The 23,887-nt window shown below is 33.8% G+C and overlaps 1 protein-coding gene and 1 long non-coding RNA gene across 3 annotated transcripts; one reads left to right on the top strand and one right to left on the bottom strand.

Moving 5' to 3' along the window:
* LOC109330359 lies at positions 94-19,790 on the top strand. The gene is made up of 3 exons (XR_002105660.1): positions 94-104; positions 15,892-15,898; positions 19,350-19,790. It is a non-coding gene; the product is annotated as an uncharacterized LOC109330359 (long non-coding RNA).
* On the bottom strand, positions 15,945-20,606 carry LOC109330358 (5-formyltetrahydrofolate cyclo-ligase, mitochondrial-like). 2 transcript variants are annotated; one of them, XM_019564530.1, is made up of 8 exons: positions 20,352-20,606; positions 20,138-20,278; positions 19,070-19,219; positions 17,935-17,976; positions 17,810-17,855; positions 17,443-17,513; positions 17,223-17,349; positions 15,945-15,966 (listed from the first exon to the last, which is right to left on the bottom strand). In XM_019564530.1, exons 1-8 carry the CDS (start codon positions 20,590-20,592, stop codon positions 15,960-15,962), a joined length of 825 nt encoding a protein of 274 aa, XP_019420075.1. In that variant the 5' UTR covers positions 20,593-20,606; the 3' UTR covers positions 15,945-15,959. The 2 variants fall into 2 exon arrangements, with proteins under 2 accessions (XP_019420075.1, XP_019420074.1); XM_019564529.1 differs by lacking the exon at positions 15,945-15,966 and adding an exon at positions 16,333-16,791 and having other exon boundaries at positions 20,352-20,605.

Here is a 23,887-nt window from a genome sequence, read left to right as displayed (position 1 = left end):
TTAAATCAACATGCACAAGCAATTGCAAACTCGAATCAACGAGAAGAGAAATTCTTCAAAATATTTAGCTCTCATTCCAAGTATATGAAGACCAAAACAACAATGTATGTGTTTTCCGAGGGAGTAAATGAGACCTTATCTAATGCATGATAAATGTGCTAATCATTATTGAGGTAGTGTCCTAATCATGCCTTCAATGAGTTGACCAAAATTCACATTTTCTACAATGGAACGAAACAACAACATAAATTAATTTTTGATGTAATGGCTAATGATTTTCATCTAAATGATGAGTATTAGAATTGGACACTGAAGATGCACTCTTAACTCAGAACAAAATTCTGACTCATAGCTAGAGGAGCAAACCAAGAAGATCAAAAATCTTTTAAAACAACTGAGGATATGCATGAATCAACATCTAATCAACAAGTCTTTAAAGATGTGAAATTTGTTTTGAGCATCATCCTAGTAAATATTGCACTTCTTCAATCTCCCATGAGGAAAACGTACACTACATTAGAAACCAACAGACAAAAAACCAGCAAAACAACACTAAATTCCAACTATACACTCGGTCATAGAGGCATGATGCATGGGAGTATTTTCACTCAATCATACTCTTTTCTTTTTTAACAACTGAATCTAATTATAAGCAAAACAAATTTAGTGGTGTAGTTGCTTTCAATGAAGCTTGGAATGAAATGGCAAATAGACATAGGATGTCATTATAACCAACCTACTAAGTTTTGATGAAGACAAGGTGTTATATGGAAGCTTGAAGACTTAGACATCATAACAAACAACATACCGAAAACTCAAAGTCAACGTCATAGAACTTAGGATTGCTTTTATATTCTAGAGTCCTAAGATGCTTGCCTAGTATTGAGTTTAGGTTAGGTAAACCCGAGATAGAAGTGTCTCACAAAAAGTCTAAAATGAAAATCATATAGATTGAGACATCACATCTACATTAGATATATATGATAAGTAAGATTCATGCATTTGCATTAAGCATACATGTTTTTGTGCATAAAGGAATTAAACATTTCTAAAATCATTTTGCATGATCATTCATCATATAGGGTGTTTACCATATAGTTAGGAAAAACCATTTTTAAACAATATTAATCAATTAACTCATTTGATAATCGATTAAGTCTTGGTGAAATCTGTCAATCGATTAAGGAAAGGCGTAATCGATTAAATGGAGTTACAGTAGCTAATCTCCTCGAATTTCTGCTTATTAATCGATTAAGAAAGTTATTAATTGACTAAGCCATAACTGAAAAATTGTTTTCAAGATATGAACAAAAACTGCTAGTTTGAAACAGAAGAAATCAGTTTTAAAGAGAAGTTTTTCACACTTTCAATTAACAACGAAAAAGAATAGAAAGAGAGACAAACTCAAGATTCATTGTGCTTAATTTTTGAAGCTATTTTTTTTATTCTTTGAGAAGTTTTTCTTGCATACATTCTCAAGAGAGAAAAGAGAGAAAAAAGAGAGAAAGTTGAAAGTGCAAAGTGTCAAGATAGCACTATTAGCTTGCCTATGTTTAGATGAAGACAAAGGAATTAGGGAAAGCTTAAAGATACCTCAACAAATCAACATGCCAAGGACTCAAAAGCTTTATGTCTAAACTAGAGTCTTAGATATGTGTCTTAGTTATTGAGTCTAGGTTAGCTAAACCTAGATGCAAATCGCACAAGTTCTAAAAACTACCATATCATTTACATGAGACATGCCATCTAGATTATTATATGTTCATGCATTAATCATACATGTTACTTGTGCATTTTAGGCATAACATAATGGTAAAACATATATAGTTGATAAGGATAACATATAGGTAGTTTATCATTTAATCTCTTAGTTGAAAATATGTCAGTTAATCGATTAAGCAAGGCGTTAATCGATTAACGTGAAATCAGTTTTAATCAGTTTTAACAGATAACTGAAAAACAGAATTCAGTTATTCTCAACAGCCCATTAATCAATTAAAATGACACTTAATCGATTAATTGGGCGTTAAACAACTTTTCTATATAAACTGTGATTTTACTCCATGCTTCATACATTCATTCATTCATTTTTAGAATTACTAAGTTGCATATTTTCGTGCTCATTGTATGTCATATAGGTAGAGAGAATTGCATGTGATAATATTGAGAGATAGTATCACGTTTAGGGATTAAAATCTCATCCGTTGCATGTGATTAAATGTGTTCATCATTCTATCTTTTCTTGTATGATTCTTTCATTTCTTTTAGAGATCTCATAGGGTAGAAATTACATGTTTCTTCATGATTCTGATCTTACACGTATTATTGATAATTTATGAGATTTGTATAATGTTTATAGTTTGTTCTTAATTGTAATATTTGAGCCATTTTGTGCTTCATAACACTCTGTTTTTGTGTTGTTTTTGTGACAAGGAAAGTCATCTATTGGTGTCGAATCACCAACGAGATACAGAGAGTCTTCACCAAGACTTGGAGATCTTGAGTTTAGACATACTCTTGGTTGGGGCTAGATCGTAGGAAATGTTTTCCTAGGCGATTAGTGTGGCCAAACCAAGATATGGGTTCTGGGAATTCAAGAAGGTAGCATTTAAGGTCTTGTAATTGGAAGTGTGTATGTAATATACATTTGTTTCAGTTTTAGTAAAGAAAATCTCCCAAGACTGGAAGGGGAGGACTGGATGTAGTTTTGTAGTGGACTGCAAAACGAACCCATATAAAAACCTTGTTGCAGGCTGTTTCTTACCCTTATCTCTTTACTTTTTCAAGTTGCTTTAATTGCCTATTTAAGCTTATAATTTGAATATTGTAATTCTTCCATATAAAGATCAATTCTAATCAAATATATATGTTATATCATTTCTGTATAATCGGTGAGTGGCTGTGCAATCAAGCCATTCAACAACTGTCTTTTACGTGTGACTTAATCGATTAAGGCAGTTCTTTAATCGATTAATAGTGTGATTTTCCAGTATAGGACTTTGGTGCAAATAGCAATATTTGGGAACCGCGACACCTATTCAACTCCTCCTCCTTCTAGGTGTATTCTGTCACTGATACCTAACAAATGGTATCAGAGCTAGTACGATGTGCTAGCTCAACCGCATATGCGTGATCCTTAAGGGAAAATAAATGGGTTCCACCAACCCCTTTAGCGATGATGGCGCATCCATTATCCGCCCTCCCGTATTCAGTGGCGAAGGTTATGCCTACTGGAAAGTCCGTATGAGAATCTTCATAGAGGCCATTGACTCGAATATTTGGGAATCTGTAGTCAACGGGCCCTACGTTCCACAACATCTAGTGGACGATGAACTGAAAGAAAAACCGAAAAGTCTATGGACCGATGATGAATGTAAAAAGGTTCAATACAACTTACGTGCCAAAATCATCACCACATTGGCCCTATCCTATGATGAGTTCTTTCGGGTTTCGCAGTTCCAAAGTGCCAAAGAAATGTGGGACACTTTACAAGTGACTCACGAAGGCACTAGCGAAGTCAAGCGTGCTAGTTAAATGCCTTGACACATGAATATGAGTTATTTCGTATGCTACCTAGTGAATCTATCGGTGACATGTAAAAACAATTCACTCATATAGTAAACCATTTAGTTGCTCTTGATAAATATTTTACCAAAGGAGAACTTACTAATAAAGTTTTACGTTGTCTTGACAGACGATGGCAACCTAAAGTAACAGCAATCATGGAATCCAATGATCTTGACTCCATGTCTGTGGCGACATTATTCGAAAAACTTCAAGAGCACGAGATGGAGCTTGGACGCTTGATAATGCACGAAGAATCAGACCGCAAAAAGAAAAGTATATCTCTCAAAGCTACAACGTCTCAATCTACAGAAGAGAAAGAGGATGATGAGTCTGATTCAGATATGGATGATGAAACTTTGAGCCTTCTCTATCATGGAATCCAAGGATCTTGACTCCATGCCTTTGGCGACATTATTCGGAAAACTTCAAGAGCACGAGATGGAGCTTGGACGCTTGATAATGCACGAAGAATCAGACCGCAAAAAGAAAAGTATATCTCTCAAAGCTACAACGTCTCAATCTACAGAAGAGAAAGAGGATGATGAGTCTGATTCAGATATGGATGATGAAACTTTGAGCCTTCTAGTACGCAAATTCGGGAAATTCCTAAAGAAAGAAGGCTTCAAACGTTTCCATAAGAAAGAAGCGTGAGAGTCAACTAGAAAAGGCAAGGGTAACAAAGAGCGCGTCACTTGCCACGAGTGTGGTAAGCCAGGACATATGAGGCAATGTCCTACTTACCTCAAGAAGGTTGATTCATATAAGAGCACTCCTCGGGACATCAAGTCAAAGAAGGCCTATATAGTATGGGACGTACCATAGGAGGACACGACATCGAGCACGTCAGATGAAGAGGAGACAGTCAAGCTGTGCTTAATGACTAGAACAGATGACGCTTGTTACTCAAATTCAAAGGAGGCAAACAACGCGGTATATTTTGACACCTTATCTACTTCATCTGATGATTCACCTCCTTATGAGGATCTATATAATGCTTATGTCGAATTGCATAATTAATGAAAAAATTATCTAGGATTAGTTCTGATAGAAAATGAGTAATACTTCTAAATGAACAGAAAATAGTTTCATTACAGAAAGAATTAGATGAACTAAAACTAGAAAATGAAACAATAGATCTGATATAATCTTGTAATGCATGCAATTTCTCTAATGATAATTTATGTCAATCAACTGTCTGTGATTCTTGCGAGACTTTGCAAAATGAAAATTTGAGACTAAATGAAAAACTCACAAAACTCATAGAGAGTCAAAACATGTTAGACACTATGCTTAGCCAAACTAGAAATGTTGGTGACCATACCGGACTAGGATATAGTCCTCCTATGCGTAGGAGAAGACCATATAGGATACCTATTAATCGGCCTAATAAGAAATATTTTAATAAGAAGGTTCCTACGTGCTTTTATTGTGGCACACATGGCCGCACTTCCTACTCTTAGTATATTAGGAAATATGGTATACCTAGTGGAATATATGTCTGGATGAAAAAGGGAGACAACTCCCTAGTTACTAACAGAAAAGGACCCAATATAACTTGGGTAATTGAAAAAGGCAAGTGATCTATTTTGCAGGTATATCTACGAGCACATGGACAACATTGGTATCTCGATAGTGGATGCTCGAGACATATAACGGGTGATAGATCAAAATTCCTAGATCTATCCTTGAAAGAAAAAGGGTTTGTCATGTATGGAGATAACAACAAAGGAAATATACTTGGTACCGGAATGATTGGTAACTCAAATCAGACAGTGATCGAGAATGTGCTATATGTTGAAGGCCTGGAACACAATCTCTTGAGTATTCGCCAACTCTGCAATAAAGGTAACCGTGTATCTTTTGATTCTGAATGTTGTATAATTCGTGACAATATATCTAATAAAGTTAAGTTTATCGGATATCGTATAAATAATATCTATATGGTTAACCTGGAGGATGCCACTACTCTATTTTCAAAATGTTTTATATCTAAAGAGGATGACATCTGGCTTTGGCATAGGCGTGTAGCTCATATTCATGTAAAGCATCTAGATAAATTGTCTAAAAATAATTTGGTTGATGGGCTACCAAAACTTGATTTTAAAACTCACGAAACTTGTGATACTTGTAAAAAATGTAAACAAGTTAAAAACTCTTTTGGTAAAAAGAATGTGATGTCCACAACAAGACCCTTGGAGCTTCTCCACATGGACTTGTTTGGACCATCACAGGTTATGAGCTTTGGTGGTAGTTTTTATGCTTTAGTAATTGTTGACGATTTCTCTAGATTCACATGGACACTATTTCTATCGTCCAAGAACGATGCATTCAAGTCTTTCAAAAACCTTGCCAAAAAAATCCAAAATTAGTTTAACCATAAGATAGTATATATTCGATCTGATCATGGTGGTGAATTTGAAATCCATCAATTTGATAAATTTTGTGATAAATATGATATTATGCGTCAATTTTCGGCCCCTCGTACCCCTCAACAAAATGGAGTTGTTGAGAGGAAGAATTGAGTCTTATAGGAGCTTGCTAGAACCATGCTGAACGAAAGCAAGGTTCCTAAATATTTTTGGGTTGATGCAGTGCATACAGCTTGCTATGTGAAAAATCGTATACTCTTGAGGCCTACTTTTTCAAAAACTCCTTATGAACTTTTAAAAGGCCAAAAACCTAATATTGCTTTTTTCATACTTTTGGTTGTAAATGCTTTATCTTAAATAATGGAAAAAGAGCCTTAGGGAAATTTGATTCAAAAGCTCATGAGAGTATATTTTTAGGGTATTCATTGCATAGTAAAGCTTATCGAGTCTTTAATAAATATTCAATGCACGTAAAAGAGTCTGTGCATGTCCATTTTGACGAATCTTCTTCAAAAGAGAAGAGAAAGGTCTTTTCTGATGATGTTGCAGGTGCTTTAGAAGAAGCATACTCAAAGGACATGGACCAGGACAAAGAAGAAGAACAAATTATCCAAGATGAGCATCAGGACCTGCCGATCGCATGAAAAACCAAGAAGGATCATCCACTCGACAAAGTTATAGGTGATATAATTACGGGGGTGGTAACCCATAGCTCTTTACGTAATTTTTGTAACTTCGCTGCTTTTGTATCTCAAATTGAGCAAAAGACTATCGATGAGGCCATTGAGAGTGTACACTGGGGTATAGCTATGCAAGAAGAGCTAAACCAGTTCGAGCGTAATAATGTATGGGACTTGGTCCCTAAACCTAAAGAACATCCAGTGATTGGTACTAGATGGGTCTTTAGTAACAAATTAGATGAATATGGCTTGATCATAAGAAATAAAGCACGCTTAGTGGCCAAAGGCTACAACCAGGAGGAAGGCATCGATTATGATGAGACCTACGCTCCTATAGCTATATTAGAGGCCATTAGGATTTTTTTATCCTTTGCATCGATTATGAACTTTAAGCTCTTTCAAATGGATGTCAAGAGCGCCTTCTTGAATGGCTACATTCAAGAGGAGGTATATGTAGATCAACCTCCCGGCTTTGAAAATTTTAAATATCTGAACCATGTGTATAAGCTCAAACATGCCCTCTATGGCCTGAAACAAGCTCCCAAAACATGGTATGATAGATTGAGCTCTTTCCTTTTGGAAAAAGGGTTCGTGAGGGGTATGGTTGATACTACCCTCTTTATCCGTAGATTAGATAATCATGTATTATTAGTTTAAATATATGCCGATGATATAATCTTCGGATCTACTAATCACATTCTTTGTAAAGAATTTTCTAAGATGATGCACGATGAATTTGAGATGTCGATGATTGGTGAGATGACCTTCTTTCTTAGGCTACAAATCAAACAAATGGAGAGTGGCATCTTCATTCATCAATAGAAATACTGCAAGGAGCTACTGAAAAAGTTCGACATGAAAAAGTGTAAAGAAGCTTCAACACCTATGGTGTCCGCTTGCTATCTAGACAAAGATGAAAAGGGAAAAGAAATCAAGGTAACCAAGTATCGAGGGATTTTTGGCTCATTATTATATTTAACTGCGAGCCGCCCCGATATTATGTTTAGTGTTTGTATGTGTGCTAGATTTCAAGCATTGCCTAAAGATTCACATTATACTGATGTTAAATGCATCATGAGATATTTAAAAGGAACAACTAATATAGGATTATGGTATCCTATGGATGCTTCATTATCCTTGGTAGGTTATTCCGATTCCGATTTTGTGGGATGTAAATTGGATCGGAAGAGCACTAGTGAGACTTGTCACTTACTAGGTAGTTCCTTAGTTGCATGACACAATAAAAAGCAAGCGTGTGCTGCTTTGTCCACCGCTGAAGCGGAATACATTGCCGTCAGTGTGTGTTGCACTCAAACCCTATGGATGAAGCAGCAACTTAAGGACTTTGGACTTAATCTAGACAAGATTCCTATAAAATGTGATAATACAAGTGTCATAAACCTATCCAAGAATCTCGTTTTGCATTCTTGAACCAAGCATATAGAAATTAGATAGTATTTCTTGCATGACCATGTACAAAAAGGTGATTTTGTGCTTGAATTTGTTGAAACTACTAAGCAATTGGCTGATATTTTCACCAAGCCCCTCTCACGAGATATGTTCTATGTTCTTCGAAGAGAACTTGGAATCCTTGATGAAAATTATATTGATTAAAGTCGTCTAAAACTTTATTATGTACTTCGCATGATTAATGTCTTATATGCTTCAAAATGTATATTTGTTGAATGCATTATATTGCTAATATAACTCATCATCTAGCATGATAAATTCTAAATGTATATGTGTTTGATTAAAAATTGCTTGATATATGTCAAACAATTTTGCATGCTTTTAAAACTCAAAATCCTCTTGTTTCTACAAATTTGATGCCAGATAATCGATTAACTATAATTCTTAATCGATTAAAATGAGTTCTAGTAGCAAACATTTCATTTTTTACTAAATTTAATCGATTACCTGGTCTCATTTCTCTAAAAATATGGAATTTTAACTATGATTAATCGATTAAATGCATCTCTTAATCGATTAATGACAGCATATAAATTACAAACAGTAGCGTTTTTGCCATTTTTTCAAGCCCTCTATTCCCCCCTTTTCTCTCTAAATCTCAAAAGCAACAGCAAAAATTCAAATCTTTAGTTTAAAATAAGAATTAAACCTTCACCTATACCCATATTGCACCTAATTTCATCCCACTTCCTCTCAAATCCACCAAGAAATCCCATTCCCAATTCCAAACCCTAAGCTTAGGTTCCCTCCCTTATCCTTCTTCTCCTCTCATACACTCATACTTCAGGAGACTCAGTTGTCAAAGTTTCAGGGAAGGAAACTAACCTACATAAGGTATGTTAATCTTACATGGATGGCGAAACATAATTTTGAGTTTCCGCAAGGTATGCAAGCTCAAGGAGCTATGATGTTTCTAGAATTAACGGGAAATCTGTACCCCGCGTTCATTAGAGAATTTTACGCCAACTTTTGATATAAGGATGGCAAGTATTGGTCTATGGTTTCGGGAAATTTATTTGAGATGGATAGTGATATTTTTATGAATGTGGGTGGCTTATCCACTAATGGTGCTAGTCTAGGTGATTGTGAATGGCTTAAGGATTTTGATGCTGCTGAGGTTTACAAATCATGTCTGAGAGGTCCCCATTTGTATATCCAGGGAGAACAAACAAAAGCTGGTTCATTATCTGTAGAGAATAGATTGATTCACTATCTGATAGCTTACATTTTAGTTCAGAGGAATACAAATCATGCTCAACCTACTGTTAATAATCTGAAATTCATGTATGTTGTTAAGGAAAATATTATGATTAATTGGCCTGAGGAGATCCTGAAGGTCATGTATAATGTCTTTACCTCGTAATCCAAGTTGCTTCCTTATAGTATATTCATATCGAGAATCATTGATTATCTGCACATTGACGTATTTGACACCATCATCGCAGAGACTTCTGATAAAGATCACCTTGTTGGTGAAAGCCTAATCCGCAAGATGGATATCTACAAGTATGGAAGTAATTGGCAATACCAATAGGATTACACTACCACAGATTTCGATCTATCTGATGATAAGGATTTGGCTGGAATAGATCAGCCTAATGCAGGAACTCAGGAGGAGCCAACTGGAAACACATCGCAAGAACCATCCTTTGGATTATCTCAGTTGGATGCCATGGAGCAAAGGCTGAATAATATAATGGATCTACATTTTCAGTCTCTGAAGGACTCCTACCATACAGATTTGGAGCAATTTGAGGAATGTCAAGTTGCCTACATTGATAACCACTATCAGGCTATGAGGAGCTTTGTTCAGAACACTACTGAGGCACAAAATGAGATGTTTTGTGTAGAATTTGAAAAGTTGAGACTTCTCATCTAGGATGATAGTATTCTTACCGTACCTGATGACAAAGATCATCCTCCGCATCCCTAGATTAGAAGTCCTTAGACCTTAGGTTGCCTTAGGTTTAGTTCTTCTATATGGCTAATTTTTCAGGATTTATGCTGCTTTTTACTTTTGAGACATATTTTCTCTTATACTTTTTGGGTTGTAACTCTAACTATCTACTTTTATTGCACTCTATGACTTGATATGTATGTCATTTGAACTTAAATTGTTACTATACTGGTTTTTAATTTGCTTACATAATATGCTTATCTATGTCAAATATAGTATGAATATATGTTTAATGGTACTTGATCATGTTTTGTTGTATGCATCTCTTATGTTTGATTGAGCCTGCTGTTTGGATGCTAAAATAAATATGCTTGATCATTCCATGCTTGATCAGGTCTTGTATAACCTTCCATGCCATTAAATCTATCCAATTACTATATTCTGTCATTTTAATCGATTAACATGTTCATTTAATCGATTAAATGCTAATCAACACGCGCACGTCCTCAACTTTTCCTTCAACTAGTTGATTAATTACATTCCCAATATTAATTGATTATTTACAGTTTGAGTTTACTATATAACTCTTCTTACTTTTGACCAAAATTCATTTAGTTTATCTTTTTGATAATGTCAAAATGGAGAGAAAGGTTGCTTTGTTGTTTGATGTGTGCTTGTTGCAAAACAAATTCAGCTTCCGTTGTCCAGCTATGCGCTTTAACTTTGAAATCAACAATCATGCATCCTATGACCATCTTCAAGCTATGCATAAAAGCAAAATTTGGTGTGGAGTTTGTCATCATAAAAAATGGGGAGATTGAAAGTACAAAGTGTCAAGATAGGACTATTAGTTTGCCTATGTTTTGATGAAAACAAAGGAATTAGTGAAAGTTTAAAGATACCTCAACAAATCAACATGCCAAGGACTCAAGAGCTTCATGTCTAAACTAAAGTCTTAGATATGTGTCTTAGTTATTGAGTCTAAGTTATGTAAACCTAGATGCAAATCTCACAAGTTCTAAAAACTACCATATCATTTACATGAGACATGTCATCTAGATTATTATATGTTCATGTATTAAGCATACATGTCACTTGTGCATTTTAGGAATAACATAATGTTAAATCATGTATAGTTGATAAGCATAACATATATGTAGTTTATCATTTAATCTCTTAGCTGAAAATATGTCAGTTAATCGATTAAGCAAGGCGTTAATCGATTAACGTGAAATCAGTTTTAATATATAAGTGGAAAAAAAATTCATTTATTCTCAACAGCCCATTAATCGATTAAAAGGGCACTTAATCGATTAAAAGGGCACTTAATCGATTAACTGAGTGTTAAACCGATTAAAAGGGCACTTAATCGATTAAAAGGGCACTTAATCGATTAAAAGGGCACTTAATCGATTAAAAGGGCACTTAATCGATTAACTGAGTGTTAAACAGCTTTTCTATATAAACTATGATTTTACACCATGCTTCATACATTCATTCATTCATTTTTAGAATTGCTAAGTTGCATATTTTCGTGCTCATTGTATGTCATATAGGCAGAGAGAATTGCATGTAAGAATAGTGAGAGATATTATCATGCTTAGGGATTAAAATGTCATCTATTGCATGTGATTAAATGTGTTCATCATTCTATCTTTTTTTGCATGATTCTTTCATTTCTGATAGAGATTTCGTAGGGTAGAAGTTACATGTTTCTTCATGATTCTGATCTTATACGTATTCTTGATAATTTGTGAGATTTGTATATGGTTTATAGTTTGTTCTTAATTGTAATATTTGAGCCATTGTGTGCTTCATAACACTCTGTTTTTGTGTTGTTTTTGTGACAAGGAAACTCGTCTCTTGGTGTCGTACCACCAACGAGATACAGAGATTCTTCACCAAGACTTGGAGGTCTTGAGTTTAGAACATACTCTTGGTTGGGGCTAGATCGTAGGAAAGGTTTTCCTAGGCGATTAGTGTGGTCAAACCAAGGTAGGGGTTTTGGGAATTCAAGAAGGTAGCATCCAAGGTCTTGTAATTGGAAGTGTGTATCTAATATATATTTGTTTCAGTTTTAGTGAAGAAAATCTCCCGAGATTGGAAGGGGAGGACTGGATTTAGCTTTGTAGTGGACCGCAAAACAAACCAGTATAAAAACCTTGTTGCAGACTGTTTCTTACCCTTGTCTCTTTACTTTTTCACGTTGTTTTAATTGCCTATTTTAGCTGATAATTTGAATGTTGTAATTATGCCATATAAAGATCAATTATGTTCAAATATATTTATTGTATCATTTATGTATAATCGGTGAATGGTTATGCAATCAAGCCATTCAGCAACTGTCTTTTCTGTGCGACTTAATCGATTAAGGTAGTTCTTTAATCGATTAACTGGGTGATTTTTCAGTATAGGGCTTTGGTGCGAATAGCGGTATTTGGAAACAGCGACACCTATTCAACCCCCCCCCCCTTCTAGGTGTATTCTGTCACTGATACCTAACAAAAGTCTTGTCCAATGTGCTGAACATTTTCATTCAGTTGAAAGACCTTGCAGGATTTCCACATCTAGTTTTTAGGGTTGTTTGTGAGATCTTCTGTCAAGGGTCATAGAGCCGAATTCAAAGTCTATATTCGCACAATCTTGTGTGCAAAGTAACTCGGCAAAATTTCTGTAATTTGAGGATAATTCTCGTGGTGTGTGGTATCATCACAAGTTGAGAATCGGTCGTCTTCATAAGGCAGTGAGTCTTGATTCGAGCAATAGTTTTGGTTGGGGCCAAATTGCGCGAACGGTGTGGTATTCGAGTAGGCGTAGATAGTGGTCAAACCGAGCTTGGTGGCTCAACGGTTTCAAGAAAGAAGTTTCTGCTAGGATTATTGGAAGTATGATTGTAATTGAATAACATTTCTGATAGTGAAGAAAAATCTCCCAGATCAACCAGGAGGCATGGATGTAGTTTGAAAGTGGACCCACAAATGAACCAGGATAAAATTTCTGAGCACATTTTCTCTTTCCCTATCTCTTTACGTTTCTGTCTTTACTTGCTTTCTGAGTTTATTTGCATTATGTGATTAAGTGCTAATTGATGTTAATCTGTTGATAATCATGAATCAATATTAGGATAGTAAAGATCAAGATTCATCATTATTTTCAAAGCAAGAAAAGTCTATTTGTCAAAGAATAAACAATCAGTATAATCGATTAACGTACTGACCATAATCGATTAACACAATTGTCTTTAATCGATTAACTTTGTTGATAATCGATTAACTGCAGCAACTTTGTATTCTGCGCAAATATCAGAAAAGCGGGATTAGTGATCCGCTACACATATTCACCCTTCTAGGTGTATTCTTACTTTACTGGTACCCAACATGGAATAGTTAATTCGAGATTGAACATCATGCACCCTACTATGGAAGGGTTTCCTTCGAGAGATGTAAGTCTATCATCAATTCCATTTTCAACTTAAGTATGTTAACTTCTTTACTTCTTTCATCAATTCCATTTTAAAAGTCATGTGAAATTATATATGCTGGATGCTGTTGGATTTTTTTTACCACGGCAGAAGAAAGTTAGCATTGCCCTTTGGAAAATGATTAACTAAAATGATTTGTTTTATAGTAAATTATTTGTCTTGTGTAAGTCATTTTTCATGGAAAGGACAACATGTTCAAGCTTTCAACTGCTTCCCCTAAATGACCTGATATTGAATATTCGAATCAAGTAAGATTGACAAATACAGATTGTACACTCGACCATCCCAAACTCCACTAGGTAAAAGTCTTATGCATTGGGTTGTTCTGTCATTTAACATTTATCATTTCAGAAAGGATACATGACCATGTATTAAAAGTGGTGGGAATTAGAAAACTTTGAACTGACATAATCATGGTAGGATGGCTGGTTGCTGATAATAACAGTATATGAAAACAGCAATTATAAAACAGATCAAGAGCAGAAACTGAAATTTTACTAAGAAATTTAACAACTTGATATTTTCTGCCTTCTAATCCTCCTCAACACAATAAATACTCAAAGAGGATTCCTTTAGGGTTCTGCCCAGGATGGGCTTACAAGGGGCCCAAAGTATTAAAAGTAATATAATTAATATTTATTTAAATTCTGCATAATCAGATAGCCACTTGGGCTTGAGTTTGCTCCTTGTGGGTCTAGTCTGTCCTCCAGCTTCAGTAGTGGCCCAATCAGTGGTATCAGTTGCTTTCAATTTTTTTGTATCAATAGGCAATGAGATACAAACATTTAAGGAATAAAATAAAAATTCATAAAATTGCAAACTCTCAAAATATGCACAAGAATCTTCAAGCAGTAGAAGTAAACAAGCATTGTAGTACTGGAGATGTAAAAACGAAGAAAATGTATCAGAATGTGATAAAGATGTGGTGGTTAAAGTGAACCCTACTCTCAAATTAATGTCGATTGGAACAGTATTTTCTTCTGTTAGCTAGTCATAAAACAATCTTTAATGCATCACAGCTACATTAACAATGTTTGTTCTTAAAATATTATGTATGGTATTAAGCAGTTGATTTGATATATTGTTTCAGGTTGTTACTCAGCCATTTGATTTTGCTGGGATGATACTTGGATCCCAAGCCGGAAGAGGGCATGCTCAAGGATCACAGACTGTGCATTTTATGGATTTAGCTTCTGTGACTTGTCTAGGCTGTGGATTTTATCTTTTGTGGTGGGGCTTTATATTTTTTTTCTTATGATATAAATTTTAATTTTTCATATAAAACATAGCTCAGTATATGTATGCAGTTTTATTCTCCTGATTTATTGTGCAACAATATAGTATGTACTAAGCGGACAAGAATCCTCTCCATTAGCAAGTGATGTTTTTCCTCATATTTTTAATGACAAAAATATAATTTCATAGTAAATAAAATAAAAGTGTCATTACATATTGTCATTTGTGTGTTATTTTGTGGCACTTATCTCTCCATTAATGAAGAGAATCATTATTCATACTAAGATTGTACTTCAAAGAAGTCATGGCATGTGTGTTTGTGTTTGACTAGTGGATCCGAATTGAAAACTAACCCATGTTTTGTAAAATTAAGTTACTAGCAGAAACAGATTGAGAGAACACCAATATGTTTTATGCAGCCATGGTTGCATATAATATAAACAGCTAGCAAACCTATTAAAATGTTAAGTATCTAATATATTGAGAACACAACTCAATGCTGATTATTTTCAATAAGCATAAAGATCATACTCAAACATGTACCCTTGAGGATTAGTTAATATTTTGAGTTCAGATCAGAATTTGTCTTTAGTGCTTATTTTGTAAAGCCTGAATGAATTTTAAGTTTAACAATATAAAATCATTTCTCTGCAAAGGCAACACTTGTCTAACTAAAATCACTAGATACATTGTTACATTTGTTAGAATGAGTAACAATGCATCTCAAAAGAGATTAGTTCATTACTTACAGAGTGGAGAAATATCATTGGTTATACAAAAAATCATAATATCATATTTAAATGGATCAGTTTACATATTTTCAAACATTAATTCATATATGGTAATTACTCATGAACTGCTCATAAGTCATAATTATGTGGGTTTGGCATTACACTGGAGAAGCTCTTAAGGTAAATTACTCAAATTTATTTTTTATTTTAAAAAAGGTAATAGTCTTGTTTAGTTATGGAGATTTTCTTAAACAAAACTCTCATCTTATAAGTCGATTTGATAAATCAATTAAAATGTTAAATAATTGAATAATTAGTTTTATCAAACTCTCCCAATTCAATCAGTTATCTTACCAATTATAAGCTTTCTACTTTTTGACTAGCTCAACAATTTATAGCTAACTTTTAACTAATTGTACCGAACACCGAACAGAGCCAAACTTGAAGTGGAGTGCTTCAGTTTTTCGGTAGCAGGGCAGAGTGGTGTTATTTATATTCTACCAGAACCACCAGAACTTTCTTGTAAACCTAAACCCTTTAGAAAGAAATGAAAGAAAAATAAAGATATTAGAGTCATTCTATAAATATATTTTATAACTTTTAGATCTTCTATTTCCTTTTTTCTCATTCAAAAGTCAATTCACAAACGGACCTTTAAAGAATAGAATCAAATGGATATGAATAATAGCATTACTTGAATACTTGCATTCTTACTCAGAAAATAAAGATAAATCTAGCCGAGCTACTTATAGTTCATGACTTGACTGGATTTTGATTGAATAAGTTGAGCTGATTAGCTTATCTAGCTCACACAAAAGCAATTGGTGAATTGAGTTTCTTTTTTAGTTAAACTATGTTATTATTTGGTTTAGGGTTTCACAACTTTAAGTAGTTAATCAAGTTGAAGTATCCATTCCAGCTGAACAAATATTGTTCCTTAAAAGCCAATTCAAATGTCAATGTACAAATATTAAATAATGCCAAAATTACAGGAATCACGCTAAACTGAGATAAAATGCCAAAAGCATTGGAACTTCCACTTGGGCAAGAATGGAGACAATCATTCAAGGCAGCCTAGTATAACTTGTTGAATTGGTTACTCAGTAGTTGTCACACGCTATCAAATCCCGGAGGTTTATTTGTGAGTTGAGTTTAGAGGGGAAAGAAGAGAAATAAATGATTTCAGAGTAATCTCACAAGTATATTTCGTGGCTCTGAGTCTTTCCTTTTCATTTTTCCCCTCCAGAACTTAACTCACAAACAAACCCTTATTGACATAAACTTGAAAAACCACAGAACTGAAAGTAGACTATTGAAAGTGTTGAAGTTCAGCTTTGAAGTACAGTGTCAGAGATCCATTCTGGAAATTTCACCTTGTTAAAACGACAGAGATGGACCGAATTCAACAGAGAGAAAAAATGATCCTCCAAGAACTTTTTCATCAATTAGGTCCCTTAAAAATATAAAATGTAACCAAGATCGTTCTTGTGGAGGACTAATGTGTAGTAGCGAAAGTACGATTGTTGTGACATATTATATCTTTGAGGTACTTACTTGGTTAAAAAATATATTTGGAGGATTATGGTGACAACATAACCTTAATTTCGCTATCCTAGAGGTGTACTCTATTGTTTATAATAAACTCTCCTAATTACTTAAAGGAGAAGATCATATTCTTTGGACTCCTCCTATGATATTAAATGCTTCTATTTTTTCCTTTAATACTTTCTATTTTAATGCTTACTATTTCTAATTCAGTTAACAAATGCCAAAAATGTTTCTCATTGATACCTGTTGAAGGCAGCAGCACTGATGGGAATAACACCTTCTGGAGATACAAGTGCATCAATTGGAACATCGGATGAAGTGATTGGTATTACTCCTTCCTCTAGTATTTGTTCAGAATATGACAGCGCAACTGCAAATTCAAAAGCCGAGTTGCTTGATCGTGAGGGTTTGTAGGCTTGGTTCAACCAAAAATCTTGAAATCGTAGAGGGAAGAAATGCATACCAAGTAAGGGTTGCTTCCAATTCCGTGTCTTTGCAAGTTCTTGGTAATTTTCCAGGAAGGTATCATAGTAACTGTTGAAGGGGAGAACATTAACTGATAAAAAACATTGGACTAGGATTTTGTAGCATTTGTGTAAAAATAAATAATAATTCAGGATATGAGGAATACATGTCAAAAAGTCGAGCTTAAGAATTTTTGAAATTGTCACTATTCTAATAAGCATAAAAGTGCTCACTAAGAATACTTTTGGCAATGCTTGGTAATATAGGACCTGAATTATTAATTCTACTGATTTACTGAGATGATGTAATATAAGTGACATATTTACATTGTTTAGAAAAAAGAAGAAAAAAACATAAAAGCATACCCTCCCCCACGTCCTATACGTCTTCCAGATCTATCAAATGCCAGTCCTGGGAAGGAAAATAATAGAAAATGCTAGCTAAATTCAAGCTTAGATATTAATAATGAAATAAGAAATGAAAAGCATACCGGGTAAAAGGAACAAATCAACTGGGTCATTGGTCTGCATAACTGCACAAATGGATCTTTCAGATGGTTATCGATATTGGTTAATCAGGATAAATTTTAGAAAATACATTTGATGGAAACCAACCCTAAAAGACAATAAAAATAATAGTAAATACACAAAGAAGCCAAGATAGGGTGAAGGATGTATATAACTGTATCAGGTTCTGTGGAAATGGCTTTGTAAAGTTATGCTATTGTGAGGCTTTACTTTTTCTCTTCTTTTTTTCCCTAATTAGTATATGCATAATATTTATCATATGTTCCTCAGGATGTAGACAACATGATCATATCTTGAAATGGCTGTATAGGAATAACATTCTGTCAATAATGACACCGATACAAACCTTGGGTGAGCCACACAACAAATGCTAGCCATTGTGATTGGAGTGCCCAAGGTCATATAAATCTCACACCTGAATCTCATACTCCCGAGTGAGGCACAAGTCTCATATACCTAGTAATTGAATCCTAACATTCCACTATGCTCTGCAGCCCTAGCCCCTAGCACTCGCATAGGTTGGCTGTGAACTAACCCTTTGACTAGTCATGGGTGAACAATGCAATGCCGTATCACCACTAGGCAAGCTCGTTTGTAGCCGAGAGACATATGGTGGCAGCCACTCATTAGTATCGGTGCATCATAGGTGAAAAGCTCTGATACCACTCGATATGAACCTTGGGAGAACCAGTAACAAAAGCTAGTTGTTGGGTTGGGGAGCCCAGGACCATTTACCCCATACTGAAATTCCATACTTCCAATGTGAGAGCCAAATCCCATATCTAGCAATTGAATCGTAACTGACACCAAACAAAACTATGAAACATGATAAATTTTAGATAACAAGGATAAACTAAAGTACAAGTTCACAATTTCACATGTTGTTACACATTATGGGTTAACTGGTTGATAATTGTGACATTTTGTAAGAGATTCAAATTTAAATGTGGAAGATTAGCAAAGTACTTTTGCAAGTTTGCTCTGTCAAGGAAAGATCCAATGTTTAAACAGTAACAAGAGAGTTTGGAAGTAAATGAAAGAACACGGTCAATATTTTTTTCTTCATTTTTTGAGTAAACAAAAAAGAGGAGTGAGTACCATCTTCACGTGCATTTCCATCAGAATCAACTGGAGCTGGTTCTAAGATGTCCATTGAGTTGGCAACAAGATCATCAATACGCGATATGTTGAGCATACGCATATGACTATTATTATCCTCCACCCGTGGTACATAAAGTTTTTTTCCACCTGCATATGTTCATCATGTCTTGAATAAGAAAATACATAGATATGCCACTAGAATTAGAAAACTTTATGTTCAAAGCAGGAGCTAAAAATGGCTGACAAAGGAAAAACATTGAATGCCACTCATATAGAGTAAAGAACTATTTTGGTCCTCAAAATTTTTGCATGTACCAATTGGTCCTTGGAAAATTGAAAAATCCAACATGGTAAAAAAATATCAAATGTGGATTAAATTTGTCCTTTTTAGCATTTTCTATGACCCTTTACGTGGACTATCTTAACTCACATTTACGATCATTGAGTACTAGTTTGAATTTTTACTTTTTCGGGGATCAAATTGATACATGCAGAAATTTATAAGGACCAAAGTGTTTATTCTCTCCACTCATATAAGTAAAAAAGAAAAAGAAAACAAAGCATATATGCTATGAAGTTCAGTCCTAAAAGGAAAGATCATATGTACCAAACTTTATGTTCATATATGTATGAAGGTATTGTAAATGATTCCTTCAACAATTTTCTCTTAGTGTAAGATGCCTATTGACATTAACTAAGGGACAGTCCAGTACACGAGGTTCCGACCTAGTGAGGTATCAGGGGAGTAGATGTAGCCAATTTCACCCTCGCAGATTAAGAGATTGTTTCAAAAATTCGAAACCATGACCTCTAAGTCAAAAGACTACTATTGTGCCAAATCTCACCCTCATCATCATCATGGACTCAGTTCAAAGTATCACAATACCGATTAATTGAAGATCATTTTTTGCTATCTATTGCCCTGTGGGTAATGATTAAGGAATAAAAAATGATAAGTTTTAATTGGGACAAAGTACTGTATTCAAAATATTTAATTCAATTAAAAGGTTAATATTTCATTTCTCAAACCATTAACAAAGCAAATGAAGATAAGCAACAACATACCAGTAATTGGATCTTTCAAAATTTCTGACAATAGTTTCGATGTATCAACTTCCCTTAAAGCACTGCAGCTTATGTATGCACATAATCTGATACTAGATTTGAACCATGGTGCTCCCAAAATTATATTTTGAATATCATTATCTAAAAACAAAATCAAAACATTAATACCCAATAATCATATTATCCCTATTTCCAATAATCAATAACAAGTTACCTTGTTGAGATCTGAGGGAAGGGTCGATGGCTTTAAGGACCTTTTTGACCTGAGTTCTTAGCATACGCTTGTGCTTGAAAATAGCGTCAAGATTATCATCACCACCGTGGTTGGTGGTCATCGTTAAACGCTGTTGGTGAAATGGGTATGCAATATGGTGGCGGCGGCATAAATGCAAAGCGGTTAGTGCTTTTGTTGATGCTGTTGTGTACCAGTGTGTCATCATTGTCTCTGTTCTCATATTTTTTTATTGTTATTATTAATTCATAAATAATAATAATTTGTTAATTTATATATTGTTAATCTAATAATGTAAGTCATGTTGAATCAGACTTCAAGAAAATGTTTGATTCCTAATAATAACATTCATGTGATAGACAGTTATACATACTAAAAGAGAGATATAGTTACTTATTCATAGGTGGTAATTGATAACCACGATTTGATTGCTGACTGGACAAGGTTGTCTAACTAGTCTGATCGTTGACCGGACTTGAAAACGACTATAGTTTATAGTCTTAAATATATGAGGGGTTGAACCTCCTTAAATTAGAGAGATTTTGGTTGATCATGTTAAACAAGTTAAACCGGAAAACCCAAGAAGTGAAGCAGATGGTTCACTTAAAATTTAAAAAATAGAATATTCGTCTAATGTTTTGTTTTACTCAATCCAAAAGAATATGGAGAGATGTTACTTTAACATAAATTATACATAATTACTAATTATATATTTATAGCTAAAAATTATTAATTATATATAAAATCATTGAGTTATATTGGATGATTTAACTGTTTAAATCAATTAAACTTAATACGAACCTTTTTCAGTTTGATGTCCGCCTCAGGTTTCATAATGTTGCTCATAATAGATACCTTGGTTGTACCTAAAAAATTTATGTAACATTCGATTTCGCTTTTCTGCAAATCTTTTCACTTACAATGGAAAACTCAAAACTACCTTCCCAACCTTTTGATTTTGTTAATAAGTTTGACATTTCCATAAGTTCCTTAGTTATATACAATTCACTAGCATGTTGATAAGCGTTATTGTGTTTGTTAACCCGCTTTTCTATAATTTGTAATGTATAATCTACATGATATAAATGTCAAATATAGTAAATAAGTATATCACAATATGTTTTTTTCCTTATTTCCTTCAAACTTTTTCCTTTACTTCAACAATTCAAACACTTTCATTTAGATTATTCCTACATTTCTTCAAAAATACTTTTTTTATTTAGATTATAGATAGTATGCAGTTACTATTCATATACCAACCCAATGTATATGACATTTCTATGTACCCAACTTTTGTATATTACATTTTAATTCAAACACTTTCATTCAGATTATAAAGTTTAAATCCTACAAAAGCAACCCAATATATAATACTATTCATATAACAAAAAGGGAAGAGGTAAAATATGTAAAAGGTAAAGTTTAAACCCTACCTAAAAGTTGGAAGAAGATGAGGGAGAATAAAAATGGAGTTTGATCCACGCTACCAAATAAATGGAGAGGAAAAAGTGTCTGGTGCATATTATCTTCAAAATGGGAAAAACAGTTAACATGAGAAGTAGGAATGAGAGAGGGGTTTAAGAATTGCTCTAACAGTTTAAATAAAAATATTAATTCACATTAACTTAGTCATAATTTATATAAGAGTCTTGTGGATGGAAAAAATGTCCGCTGTGAGAGTTAACTTCACATACATGTGGATGTTCCCGGCTCGAACAAGATTGCCTCCAATGCGAGGTTACTTGTGAGAAACCAAAAAATATAAGAGAATAAAGCATCTCCTCATACCAGAAGATAATTTATCTCCTTAAATCCACTAAGTGTTTGACATGTGTTTTATTTCTCTTTTTATAATATATTTCAAAATGAAAGCTTCTTGAAGGAAGGAAAATAAGACATATGTCAAACACTGAAAGGATTTAAGGAAATAAATTATCTTCTGGTATGAGCAGATAGTTTATTCTCTTTATATCTACTAGTGTGTACAGGCACTTCGTACCTGCCGGTTAATATTGCATGGTTTTACGTATTCAATTTTTATATATTTTATTTTTAGAATTAGAATGTATTTGTTGTGTTCAATGTACTTTATATTATAAGTTTTATGTATTTATGATAATGTGCAATTTAATGTGAAATATATATTTAATTAATGTGTTGGTGGTGGTTATTTATGATTATATGATTTTTTTTGTAAAAATTAAATAATGTGAAGGGCAAATCAGAAAATGGAAATTAGCGAAAGTTACACCATGTTTTGCCTTTATATATAGTATAGATATAGATATCATTCTCATCCCTTTTTCTCCTCTTATTTTCCTTAATCTACTCATTTTCTCATGTAGTATGTGAAATGTGATGAAAGAATGAAACTTCATAGAAAAGGAAGAGACCCAATAACCTAATAATGCAAATGGGTTCTCTCTTGGAGGACTTTGAATTCATGAGGGCTGGAAAAGTACTTCTCTATCAGATCAATGAAGTGATCATTGTCTTGAACGAAGCATCGTGGATCCTTTACCAAAAGTGTTCTGCTGTCTTTAAGACTGCAGTTGGGATCGGTGGCAGATGGCGGTGAATTGTGGAGTGAGTTTTTTATGAGCATCAGAAATTTCAGGTTATCAGGTTTTCAATTTAAATTTCGACCGTTAAAATTTATTATATCAGTCATTTTTACTCAACGGTGCAATCTTTATGAAATATTTGAACTCATTTGTTGGGAGCTTCACACATTTTGGCCTCTTGCAAAAGAGGTTCCAAATGGTTTATGTGCAATTAAAGTTGCACCTCATATATTGTTGGAATCTTCTGCTGACCTTGATTAATGAAAAGTTATCTTCCCCAAAAATAAGGAAGGAATTAAAATTGAATCAGTATTATTATGAAATAATATAAACTTATTTTGATAGATAGTTCATTATTCCATTTCAAAAAATTGCTTCATATTCCTTTTTAATAAATGCGGTTTTTAACCTTTGATTGATCATTATTATTTTGATGTTGTTGTGATCGATTATTTTCCTTTTTGATTGGTGAGAAAACAAGAGAAACCCCATTTGCATTATGAGGTTATCTCAGGTTGTTGTGCTTCATTCTACAATTGTAAACTCATTCAACACATTATCTCTTCTCATTCTCCAATTAGAAATTATGCCATCATCCAGTGTTAACAACAAATTTTTATGTTAGTAAATCAAACCTTACAAATGTTACTTTTTTTACTTTGAACCCTAGTTTCTATTGTTTATTCTACAACTAAAGCATATAAAAATTGGTTGTAATAGGTCATCATTTATAGAAAGTTTTGTTATGATTTACTTTTATTATGAGAATAGAAATTGGTGTTCATGCTTTGTGCTTTGTGATGGTAGTAAATCAACTTTAACCATTGTGTACCAAATGTTTTGATATGAAATTTCATATTATTGATGAGTAGTATTTGGGGTTAACAACTAATGCAAATGGGCATCAAGATAAGGAGGTTCGTGAGCCTGTGAATGAAGTAAAAGACAATGTTG

The sequence above is a fragment of the Lupinus angustifolius genome, chromosome LG16, assembly GCF_001865875.1.
Source record: "Lupinus angustifolius cultivar Tanjil chromosome LG16, LupAngTanjil_v1.0, whole genome shotgun sequence".
Lineage (NCBI taxonomy): Eukaryota > Viridiplantae > Streptophyta > Magnoliopsida > Fabales > Fabaceae > Lupinus > Lupinus angustifolius.
The sequence above is the reverse complement of the archived record's forward strand: the minus strand, read 5'-3'. Positions and strand labels throughout refer to the sequence as shown.

What these genes read in the sequence shown, in the direction of transcription:
- LOC109330358 (XM_019564529.1), bottom strand. Translation starts at nt 20,592, where the DNA reads ATGAGAACAGAGACAATGATGACACACTGGTACACAACAGCATCAACA. An exon ending in TGATTTGTTCCTTTTACCCG is followed by an intron (nt 17,856 to 17,934) that starts GTATGCTTTTCA and finishes TTTCCTTCCCAG; the next exon opens with GACTGGCATTTGATAGATCT. An exon ending in TTGGAAGCAACCCTTACTTG is followed by an intron (nt 17,350 to 17,442) that starts GTATGCATTTCT and finishes TTGAATTTGCAG; the next exon opens with TTGCGCTGTCATATTCTGAA.